Here is a 13206-nt window from a genome sequence, read left to right on the forward strand (position 1 = left end):
CTAATAAATTGGCCAATAAGCGTTTAATCAAGAAAAGGAGCTCGATCTGTGATCACTCATATTTCTGAACAAAAATCAATTTTTTTATATAAAAACTCAAAATATCTAAATTCGCTAATAACTTGGCCAATAAGCGTTTAATCAATAAAAGGAGCTCGATCTGTGATCACTCATATTTCTGAACAAAAATCGATTTTTTATATAGAAATTCAAAATATCTAAATTCGCTAATATCTTGGCTAATAAGCGTTTAATCAAGAAATGGAGCTCGATCTGTGATCACTCATATTTCTGAACAAAAATCAATTTTTTTATATAAAAACACAAAATATCTAAATTCGCTAATAACTTGGCCAACAAGCGTTTAATCAAGGAGCTCGATCTGTGATCACTCATATTTCTGAACAAAAGTCGATTTTTTATATAGAAACTCAAAATATCTAAATTCGCGAATAACTTGGCCAATAAGCGTTTAATCAATAAAAGGAGCTCGATCTGTGATCACTCATATTTCTGAACAAAAGTCGATTTTTTATATAGAAACTCAAAATATCTAAATTCGCGAATAACTTGGCCAATAAGCGTTTAATCAAAAAAAGGAGCTAGATCTGTGATCACTCATATTTTTGAACAAAAAATTTTTTTTTTTTTATAAAAACTCAAAATATCTAAATTCACTAATAAATTGGCCAATAAGCGTTTAATAAAGAAAAGGAGCACGATCCGTGATCACTCATATTTCTGAACAAAAATCGATTTTTTTTATATAAAAACTCAAAATATCTAAATTCACTAATAAATTGGCCAATAAGCGTTTAATCAAGAAATGGAGCTCGATCTGTGATCACTCATATTTCTGAACAAAAATCAACTTTTTTATATAAAAACTCAAAATATCTAAATTTGCTAATAACTTGGCCAATAAGCGTTTATTCAATAAAAGGAGCTCGATCTGTGATCACTCATATTTCTGAACAAAAATCGATTTTTTATATAGAAATTCAAAATATCTAAATTCGCTAATATCTTGGCTAATAAGCGTTTAATCAAGAAATGGAGCTCGATCTGTGATCACTCATATTTCTGAACAAAAATCAATTTTTTTATATAAAAACTCAGAATATCTAAATTCGCTAATAACTTGGCCAATAAGCGTTTAATCAAGAAAAGCAGCTAGATCTGTGATCACTCATATTTCTGAACAAATATCAATTTTTTATATAGAAACTCAAAATATCTAAATTCGCTAATAACTTGGCCAATAAGCGTTTAATCAAAAAAAGGAGCTCGATCTGTGATCACTCATATTTTTGAACAAAAATTTTTTTTTTTTTTTATAAAAACTCAAAATATCTAAATTCACTAATAAATTGGCCAATAAGCGTTTAATAAAGAAAAGGAGCACGATCCGTGATCACTCATATTTCTGAACAAAAATCGATTTTTTTTATATAAAAACTCAAAATATCTAAATTCACTAATAAATTGGCCAATAAGCGTTTAATCAAGAAATGGAGCTCGATCTGTGATCACTCATATTTCTGAACAAATATCAATTTTTTATATAGAAACTCAAAATATCTAAATTCGCTAATAACTTGGCCAATAAGCGTTTAATCAATAAAAGGAGCTCGATCTGTGATCACTCATATTTCTGAACAAAAACAGATTTTTTATATAAAAACTCAAAATATCTAAATTCGCTAATAACTTGGCCAATAAGCGTTTAATCAAAAAAAGGAGCTCGATCTGTGATCACTCATATTTTTGAACAAAAAATTTTTTTTTTTTATAAAAACTCAAAATATCTAAATTCACTAATAAATTGGCCAATAAGCGTTTAATCAAGAAATGGAGCTCGATCTGTGATCACTCATATTTCTGAACAAAAACAGATTTTTTATATAAAAACTCAAAATATCTAAATTCGCTAATAACTTGGCCAATAAGCGTTTAATCAAAAAAAGGAGCTCGATCTGTGATCACTCATATTTTTGAACAAAAAATTTTTTTTTTTTATAAAAACTCAAAATATCTAAATTCACTAATAAATTGGCCAATAAGCGTTTAATCAAGAAATGGAGCTCGATCTGTGATCACTCATATTTCTGAACAAAAATCAATTTTTTATTTTATGAAAACTGAAATATCTAAATTCACTAATAACTTGGCCAATAAGCGTTTAATCTAGAAAAGGAGTTCGATGTGTGATCACTCATATTTCTGAACAAAAATCGATTTTTTATATAGAAACTCAAAATATCTAAATTCGCTAATAACTCGATCTGTGATCACTCATATTTCTGAATAAAAATCGATTTTTTATATAAAAACTCAAAATATCTAAATTCTCTAATAACTTGGCCAATAAGCGTTTAATCAAGAAAAAAAGCTCGATCTGTGATCACTCATATTTCTGAACCAAAATCGACTTTTTATATAAAAACTCAAAATATCTAAATTCGCTAATAACTTGGCCAATAAGCGTTTAATTAATAAAAGGATCTTGATCTGTTATTCTAAACATTGATTACATACATTTTTTCATTAAATTTGTATCCCTTGTATACATTGCTCATGAGACTCATACCATTGACATCTCTTGCAATTTTTTGGTGAAAAGATGGAGGACAGGGCATGCTTGTAAAATTGTTTTATCAATACTTTTTTTCTTTAACAATAAAATATGAAAAAACCGAAATCAAAACTTCATTCTTTACTTTTTAAAAAAAAATAAATTATTCGAATAATTCGATTAATTTTAAATGTGTGATCGAATTATTCGATCAAGTTAAGATCTCTTATTCGAATTATTCGTTTTGTTCAAACAAGAGAAAAATCGAATAATTTGAGTACCCTACTATTTAAACTTCGATTTTAAATTTTAATTTTCAAACAAAAAATATTAAAAGAGTTTAAAAAAATAAATTTTTACGCAATTTGAGATTTTCCAATTTCAATGCAAAAATAAAAAATTAAAAGTCATTTGAAGTTCATAATTTAAATTTACAATGCAATAGGGTTGATTCAGTTTTCAAAGTTATTAAAAATAAAATTTATTTTAAGCTTCCGAACTCTCCTCCACATTTTCGATTTGACCATCGATAAAATTCTGTGAAAATACTCACTAGTTAAAATTTAATAGTAACAGAAAAAAAAAAATTACTGAATAAATTGCTTCTATTATGATTAAATTGTTAAAATTCAAAAAAATAAACAAAGATACACAACATTAACAACACTATTCAACCGTTATTCCGGAAATATCTCACTGCGATCCTTTATAAGCTCCTTTAAATTACATTCAATATCAAAGTAGAATTTCATATTGTTTCTTTAAAACAAATTTGTCACACAATATAAAATTCAAGATACATATTATTGCTCTGATATTACTGATATCATCAAGCTACTTGCAGCTACTGATCGCAATAAAATTGTCTGCATAAGTTGATGGATTATTATTTTAGATGTGCAGCAAAATTACAACTCCAACAAAGCACAACTTGTTATACATTAAAGATGATCATTGAAAACAATAGTTGAAAAAAAAAACAAATCTAATTTGCACGAGCATCTCAACAAAAAATTTCCTTTAGAAATAGTTTCAATAATAATTAATAAGTGAATGAAAACAACGCAAAAAAAAATAACAAAAATGAAACAAAAAAACCGGCTTGCATAAAACTTTTTATCTACTACTTATTTGCAATAAAATAAACGCAACAAAAAAGTGCCATAAATAATTTGTTTGATTATTTTGCACACATTATGTTAATTTCTTGCATTTAGTGTTTTGTATAAAAACGTTGAGTAGAACGGAAGAAAGTATCATTTACTATTCGATTCTAAGTCGATAAGGAAGTTAGCACTTCAAAATGGTTAGTACACTTTAAAACTTATAGAGTTGTTAATCTAAAAGATCTAAAAGAATAAATACAAACCACAATGAACTGTTAAACTAACAAATATTTCTCATCTCAATTACAGAAATTCTTTATCGTTTTGTGCGCCTTAGTTGCTGCCGCAACTGCTGATGTCAGCCACTTGACCAACAAGTACTTGCCTCCCACTCACCAACATGCTGCTTCAGCTCCCGCTGTTAGCTATAGCGCTCCTGCTCCTTCCTATCATGTTGAAGCTGCTTCCGCTCCAGCTGTTTCATACTCGGCTCCTGCTACTCAATCTTACCATGTTGAAGCTGCTTCTGCACCAGCTGTCTCCTACTCAGCTCCTGCTACTCAATCTTACCATGTTGAAGCTGCTTCTGCACCAGCTGTCTCTTACTCAGCTCCTGCTACTCAATCTTACCATGTTGAAGCTGCTTCTGCCCCAGCTGTCTCTTACTCAGCTCCCGCTGCTTCCTACGAGACTGCTTCTTATGAAACTGCTGCTGCTGAGCCAGCTCACACTTTCTCATCCGCTGAAGGTTACCGTTACAAGACCAACAAACGTCGCGTCATCCGTCGTCGTCGTGAAGTATCCACTGAATACTTGCCTCCAGTAGCCGCTTCCGCTCCAGTTGCTCAATTTGAATCATACGAAGCTCCTGCTGCCTCTTACGAAACTGCCTCTTATGATGTTGCTGCTTCAGAACCAGCTCACTCTTTCTCCTCTGCTGATGGCTACCGTTACAGAACCTCCAAACGTCGTGTCATCCGTCGTCGTCGTCGTGATGTGTCTTCTGAATACTTGCCTCCAGTAGCCGCTTCTGCTCCAGTTGCTCAATATGAATCATACGAAGCCCCTGCTGCCTCTTACGAAACTGCCTCTTATGATGTTGCTGCTTCAGAACCAGCTCACTCTTTCTCCTCTGATGAAGGTTACCGTTACAGAACCGCCAAACGTCGCGTCATCCGTCGTCGTCGTCGTGATGTCAGCCATTTGTCCAGCGAATACTTGCCCCCTCATCAAGGTGCCGGTTCTTCTGTCTCTTCTGAATACTTGCCTCCTGTAGCTGCTTCCAGCCAAGATGTCTCATACTCCGCCCCTGCTGCTTCTTACGAAACTGCCTCTTATGATGTTGCTGCTTCAGAGCCAGCTCACTCCTTCTCCTCTGCTGAAGGTTACCGTTACAAGACCAACAAACGTCGCGTCATCCGTCGTCGTCGTGATGTCAGCCACTTGTCCAGCGAATACTTGCCTCCAGTAGCCGCTTCCGCTCCAGTTGCTCAATATGAATCATACGAAGCCCCTGCTGCCTCTTACGAAACTGCCTCTTATGATGTTGCTGCTTCAGAACCAGCTCACTCCTTCTCCTCTGCTGAAGGTTACCGTTACAAGACCTCCAAACGTCGTGTCATCCGTCGTCGTCGTGATGTCAGCCACTTGTCCAGCGAATACTTGCCTCCTGTAGCCGCTTCCGCTCCAGTTGCTCAATACGAGTCATACGAAGCTCCTGCTGCCTCTTATGAAACTGCCTCTTATGATGTAGCTGCCTCCGAACCAGCTCACTCCTTCTCCTCTGATGAAGGTTACCGTTACAGAACCGCCAAGCGTCGCGTCATCCGTCGTCGTCGTGATGTCAGCCACTTGTCCAGCGAATACTTGCCTCCTCACCAAGGAGCCTCTTCTTCCATCTCCTCTGAATACTTGCCTCCTGTAGCCGCTTCCACTCCCGTTGCTCACTTCGAATCAGCTCCCTCTTACTCCGTTGCTGCTTCTGCTCCCGCAGTCTCCTACTCTACCCCAGCTGCCTCATACGAAACAGCTTCTTATGAAACATCTGCTTCCGCACCAGCTCACTCCTTCTCCTCGGCTGAAGGCTACCGTTACAAGACCGCTAAGCGTCGTGTCATCCGTCGTCGTTTCTAAATCACACGCACCTAAACTCATGACATTCATATTTAGATTCTAAGAATCTAAAATGCTATAAATATTGTATAGTGAAATTGTTTGACAATTTTGTTTATATTATAATAAATGTCGAAATAAAATCGAATAAAAGTAATTGGTTTTTAATTGATAATGTATTTAGTAAATAGGTTTTGTAGCAGCAAATATGGGATATGTATATTCCAGCTGAGTGCAATTCATTTGAAGATCTTGGTTTAAACTTAGTTTAATGCAGTGGTCGGCTGGTATTTACCTGTTAACATTAAGAGTGTCAATGAAGTTTGTTCAAATTGTCAAATAAGAGACAAAACTCACAATTAATAAGTAATAAGATTGCAGAACATATTATTTATCCTTTATCTTCTTGGACCAGCACTCAGGTGATGCCCCTAATCATGCAAAGCATTGTGTTGAACTAGGAAATAGGTTATGGATGGGAGGAAAGAGAGAAAGAGAATGTTTGTGAACATTCCCACATTGAAAATGACAGGAAACACTTCAGCGGGATGTTTGTTCCACATACGCAAATTGCGGCTAAAGAACGATATTTCCCTGTAGTGTGTTGTGCGATCCACTGGCCAATGGACCACAAATGGATGTGTTCTTGATGAAAAACGTGTATAAAAATCTGCGATTATCAGGAACAAGTTCCCTAATTTCATCAGAACACATTCCATTGTAGTACCGCTAGAACAGCGAAACGCAACTTACATTCAGCGAATCAATATGAAGCTCCCAAATAGAATTTGAAGCACCGACCCATACATGAGAGCTGTATTCCATTTTCGGTCGGATCGAGTGAAGTAATTCCGACTCCGTTTCAAAGAGACTGAATGCTTCCTTCTTGAAAAATGTGTTTATCCCAGCGGAAAACACATTGATAACTCTATTTTGTACCAACAGCTTTTTAATATTAAAGAAAATTGCTGTATTCAGCTGGACCGAATCGCAAATAACTTTAACCTTAGTATAAGAATTACTGGTACACGAATGCCAAAAAGTCAATTTCATTGGAAAGGCTTTTGAAATACCTTTCATTTGATATATACACTGTCTGGATATGGAAGATACATTCAAAACAATTTGATGAAAACGAAGTAATCGTTGCTTTTGTTTATATCTCAGCCAAATATGGACCGATTTTCTTGATATATAAATCCGGGTAACGGGTCGGTAAGATATCTGAGGCCGTAAAACTAACAGGCGAACATCGAAACAAATTTGACGAAATTGATCTGAATTGGCTCAATAAGGACGTAAGTATTTAATAAGGTGAGGTTGGTTAGTTCAAATTTCCATTGCTAAGCTCAAGCAGAAGGGTTAAAAAGTTGGCAAGATTTCATCGAAATTAACACGACAGGGATTGTTATTAAAGAAATTCAATCGATTTTAGATCCTATTGTAGAAAGGATCACATAAATCTGATCAATATGCAAGGATTGGTCTAACTAAAGTCGTTTACAAGTGCATTGTGGAGTAAGAGTCAGAAAACTTCTTTCCTCAGCGTCTGAGCCCTAAAAATACTTTTAAGTAAACTACCATACCATTATTAGGGCATAAGGTACCTATCAGACTTAAAGATCTTAACATGTTCCCAATTTTAAACATGTTCCATACATTAAATATTTTATTACAATTTGAAAACTTGATCGTCATTTTTATCTCTAATTTAAAGCTAATTACTAAAAAAATTCTTGCTCTAAGTACTTATGAATCAATATTTTGTTTAATCTTCCATCTAAACAAATATAATTATTAAAAGTTCTTATTATTAAATAAATGTTAAATTTGCATATATAATTAATTAAACAAATAAAAAAATATTTCTAGTTTAATTTAAAAGTGAGACGAAAATTTATGCACAACACACACTGTGCGAGACGGACTGTATGAAATTGATGACATTTTTATAATTTTGCAGTTGAAATATTGTTGTCAACTGCTCTTGTTTAAGTTGTTTTGTTAAGATCTTCCGCATCTGTGTTTAATGAATTAAAGAAAAAAGAAGATGTATAAAATGAATTCTAAATACCCTTCACTTTTAGAAACCATATCAGAAATAAGCAAATCAGCCTTTTGCAGATTCTGACTTTCAATATAGTATATATTTTTCAAGACGTTACAAACCCCCAAAGAAACTTGAAATACCTTTCTCACATAACGTCATTCATACATAAGTCTTAATATATTGATGTATTTTTATTTTTCCTTTTGTTTTATTAGAAATACTTATGCTTGAGTTTTTGATTGTTATTTAATTTAATGAAATAAAACATGTTTTTATACGTTTTAGTTTAGTTTTTTTTTTTAATTTTTTATTTATATTTTATTGTGCATCGCCAAACAACTAAAGCTTGTGTTAAACTTAATATTAATTAGGAAATTAATATTAAATGTATCTTAAATTTCTAAATCTGGTTTGATTTGCATGAATTTGAAACCAACGCCTTCTTTTTGGGGGGCTACAAGAGACAACTGTGTTTAGATTTTTTATGTTATTTTTCTAAATTATGCGATTATTAAATAATTATAGCAAATTAAGAACACGATAGAAATATATGTTTAAAAATAAATAATGTGGAAATTAATAAACAATAAATTTGTTTACCTACTTACCTTACTTACCCCCTTATTCATAACACAGTACAACATTTTTCAGTTCATTGCTTTGGGACTCAATTCTGACAATTGCACGTGAAAGTAGCCCCAAGAATAAGAACTTCTGCGTCATTAGTTTTGTCAAGTTGGCTGCCATAATAATTTAATGACCATACGAATTTTTTTTCCTCAAGGTGGATTTTTATCACTTTTTCTATATTTTAGCACGGTTATATCTCGTATACCGTACGGAATATCACTTTTGTGGCTGAAGCAAAGTTGTAGATATTGAATAGTAGAAAAAAAGTACGGAACATACCGACCCAAAAAAGGTGCACCCAGTGCCTTAAAAATTGCAAAAATGCCCATTTTTTAACCAATTTTTCACCTTTTTTGCTCAATAACTGGATTACAAATCCAATTATGAACCGATCACCATGAAATTAGGTCGTGTGATTTGTGTCTATATGAAAGTTATTTATCATGACTTTTGTATGTATACCATCATTTTTAACAGATTTATTCACTTTAAAGTGATTTTCGGAAGCGGGTCTTATATGGGAGCTATGACAAATTATGGACCGATCATAAAAGAATTTGGTACATATAATTTGTTCGGCACAAGGATGAAGCCTGTTGAAATTGGCTGAAATCGGTTCATTATTTCACTTAGCCCCCATACAAATGCCCTCCCGAAATTGGACTTTATCGGTCATAAATGTTTAATTTATATATGTATCTACACAAATTTCGCTCAAAATAAGTTTTATATATATAAAATTCATGTCAAAAAATTTTATTATGATCGGTCAATAATTATTCATAGCTCCCATATAAGACCCGCTTCCGAAAATCACTTTAAAGTGAATAAATCTGTTAAAAATGATGGTATACATACAAAATTCATGATTAATAACTTTCATATAGTTACAAATCACATGACCTAATTTCATGGTGATCGGTCCATAATTGGATTTGTAATCCAGTTATTGAGCAAAAAAGGTGAAAAATTGGTTAAAAAATGGGCATTTTTGCGATTTTTAAGGCACTGGGTGCACCTTTTTCGGGTAGGTATGTTCCGTACTTTTTTCCTACTATTCAATATCTACAACTTTGCTTCAGCCACAAAAGAGATATTCCGTACGGTATACGAGATATAACCGTGCTAAAATATAGAAAAAGTGATAAAAATCCACCTTGAGGAAAAAAAATTCGTATGGTCATTAAATTATTACGGCAGCCAACTTGACAAAACTAATGATGCAGAAGTTCTTATTTTTGGGGCTACTTTCACGTGCAATTGTCAGAATTGAGTCCCAAAATCATGTGTTGTACTGTGTAATCAAATTTTGTATTTTTTTTTTTTAAAGTTTATAAAACAAATTTATATTGTCATTTGCCGAGTTAACTAAATGCTAAATAGACATAATAAACTTTAAAATGTTAGCATACTTTATGGATGTTTGAATAAAATACTCTAGATATCAGCTGAAGTTTTCTGAATCATTTGAGGCGCAGTTTAGTTGTACTTCCCCATAAAATTACACTTTAGACCCTAATGTTTAGGGTGACAACTTTTGTAGGGAGCCAAAAAATGTTGTCGTTATTATCAAATAAAATGCAAGTTTATTTATTATGTATAGTTATTAAAAGTTTGTCATTCCTTTTGTATGATTGTATGAATATATGAGCATTTACCAGACATGTATAAATGCTTTAAAACATAATCATTATACCCTACACCACCATAGTGGGGAGGGTATAATGCGTTTGTGCAGATGTTTGTAACGCCCAAAAATATTAGTCTAACACCCACCTTATAGTATACCGATCGACTTAGAATCACTTTCTGAGTCGATTAAACGATGTCCTTCTGGCTGCCCATGTAAACCTTGTGCGCAGAGTACAGGTCGAAATTTTGAACAACTTATGTATATACATATATTTCGTAAATTTTAATAATCGTTACCGCTAAAATTTTGTTACCGAAATAATCCAATCTAGCGTTACAGTAGCCACCGTTGAAAATTATTTTAAAATATAAATTATCAAAGATAGCTTAAGATTATATGCTTTTTAGCATGAGGTCAAAGAGTATTTGATTTGATAATCTGCTCTAATTCTTAAAATATGTTTCAAAATAAATAACTAAAATTCTTATAAGACACCTACAAATGAATCTTACAAGATTTTTATGCCGAAATAAAGATTCCGATATTTGAGAATACATAACATGTATAAATTGGCAACATTATAATTTGGGAATTTTTTATATAATTTTTTGTCAAATTAACTTCAAATAACCAGTAAGTACCTAGTAAAATGTTTAAATTTATTTTTTTTATATAAAATTCTCTATTATATTTGTTTTAGTCCTGGAAAATTAATAATTAAAATAAAAGGTTGTTAATAATAATGTTTTTTTCACTTACCTTTAAAAATCGCACATTATTTGTTACAAATTTTATTATTTATTTATTAAAATAAATTCCCGAACCTATTGAGTCGTTATTCGCACTATTAAAAATACTGGCAACTCTAGCATACCAACAAAATCAACAACACTTGTTGATTTTGTTTTTGTAAACACTTACATATTTATTTTATATTACTCTGCTTAATTTCTCTCAGGCTCTTTCTATGTGCAAAAAAAAAACAATAACAAACACCTTAAAATGCAAATCATCACGCCACCCACTTACATACAAACTCATGTAAAAAGGGCTTTAGCTAAAAAGCATCAACTAAACACCGCTAAATACAATAACAACATGGAAAGGACTTTTTGCATTGTTTGTTTAATTTCATGGATTTTTTTATTTCACTGGTTTATTTTATTAAAAACTAAACTTTAACACATTATTTTTGTAAATGTTAATAGATTTGGCATCAAATTACTTTATTATAATTATTATTTTAGGGATTTTGTAAGATTCACCACACTTTTACTCTATTTTCATAAGCTCTTAAAGACGAACGACAATTTATAAAGTGTGAAGTTAATAATGACTGCGTGAGAACTAAAATATTTGGCCATTCGTGCAGAGTTACCAGTTTTAATAGGATTTTGTTAGAAAACAGGATTTGATTAATGAGATTTATTATTTTAAAGGAAATTTTTTGGTAGAAAAGGGTGAAATTTGAAATTGTTTAATTAATACAAATTTCTTATTTAAAGAAATTGTTTAAAGATACCTACTTATTGAATTGGAAAAGCATTAGATATCGAATGCGGTAATTCGTCGTCTGTTTTTTTTCTTCTTTAATCATTTTGAATATGAAACTTAATTTTTCTGATCGGTTGTTAAAGAGTTACATATTTATGATTTTTGGCGCCTTCTAGTATGCAATATTTTTTAATTTTTATTAAATTGTTTTTAAAAGCTTCTATTACTCATAGTGATCTTTAATGCCTAAAAAGTTAACTTATTTAAAGCTTTTTATTTGAGTAGTATTTGGATTTAATGATATGAAGGCATTTACCGTTTCCGGTTGAGGAACAATATATAAAACAAGTAAGTATAACAATTTATAAAAAATCTATAACAAATTAATTATAAGAGGGCAAGTATCTAGAAATAACAATGAATTGATTTACATACCACAAACAACTTAATACATACGATTTTGATAAAAATTAAAAATTTACAATGCCCTTGGCAGGGTAGAAAATGCATTCCAATTTGAAAATTGTCTAAAATTTTAATATTCAGTGATATTCTTTGAATTATTACAAATAAATTATAATAAAATGAACTTAAGCCTAATTAAAATTTACTTTCAAATTATGTATATTAAAAATTGCAGTAAGTCACCTATTTCTCATCAAAAATATTGATTTGAAATTTTTTAAACAAACAGGTTAATTTTAGGGAAATTCTGAGTAAAATTCTCTCTGATATTTAAAAACTACTGCGTATTTAGACAACAAATTTTAAATTGGAATATTCATTCAATTATAAAATTTTTCCTTTTTAACATATCACAATGAAATTTATTACGTTGGTACAATTTTTAATAACAAATGTAAAGGTGGCAACTAATATGCGATTTACGAAAGAAAATATCCAAATCCATCTAATGTTTGATAAGGAATACATCTTAGTATCTAAAAATCTTTTTGCGTTATTCCAATGGACTGGTATTAAGTCATATTGTCATAATGTCCTAATATAAAATAATATATTTTAACAAATTTTTTGTTGTGTTTCAAACAAAAAAATTTTCAACTTATAAGACTTTTTGAACTATGTTTATTGTGTTGTCGTAAAATAACACTTTTTTTGTTTGCAGCACAACAACAATTTCTTTAAACTGAAATAATATATTAGGACATTATGACAATATGACTTAATAGCAGACCGTTTGAATACCCCAAATATTTTGAATATTTTCGGTAGGTGTGTAAACATAAAGATTTTTCGGCGTTCCAACTCTGAAGTAAGTAACATAAAACAAGCATTTCCTAAGTTCAAACCAGCAACCAGAAATTGGCCTTGAGCCCTGTTGATAGTTATGGCAAAATAAATTATTAACCAGTTTTTTCTAAAGTTGAAATATACTTGTCTGATTTGAAACTGAAACTAATATAACTAATATATTTTTCTATTTAGCAAGGAAAATTAATCCACGAACCATTGTTTCAAAAAGTACCGTACTATGCTTAATTGACCCGTTTTGGTACATTTATTGTCCCTCGGTAGAAAAAAAATATATTTTTTTATTAATTTTTTTTAGTGGAGTGGTTTTATAATAAAATTAGTTTTTAAAATA

At 31.4% G+C, this 13206-nt stretch overlaps 1 protein-coding gene across 3 annotated transcripts; it reads left to right on the plus strand.

Annotated features, from left to right (window-relative positions):
• Positions 1-3840: 3840 nt before the first annotated feature.
• Positions 3841-5950, plus strand: LOC135955283 (uncharacterized). Of its 3 annotated transcripts, none has more exons than XM_065505626.1 (3): positions 3841-3881; positions 3991-5307; positions 5509-5950. In XM_065505626.1, exons 1-3 carry the CDS (start codon positions 3879-3881, stop codon positions 5812-5814), a joined length of 1626 nt encoding a protein of 541 aa, XP_065361698.1. In that variant the 5' UTR covers positions 3841-3878; the 3' UTR covers positions 5815-5950. The 3 variants fall into 3 exon arrangements, with proteins under 3 accessions (XP_065361698.1, XP_065361699.1, XP_065361697.1); XM_065505627.1 differs by having other exon boundaries at positions 3991-4860; positions 5101-5950; XM_065505625.1 differs by having other exon boundaries at positions 3991-5950.
• The last annotated feature ends 7256 nt before the right edge of the window (positions 5951-13206 follow it).

This window comes from Calliphora vicina, chromosome 3 (assembly GCF_958450345.1).
Source record: "Calliphora vicina chromosome 3, idCalVici1.1, whole genome shotgun sequence".
Classification (NCBI taxonomy): domain Eukaryota; kingdom Metazoa; phylum Arthropoda; class Insecta; order Diptera; family Calliphoridae; genus Calliphora; species Calliphora vicina.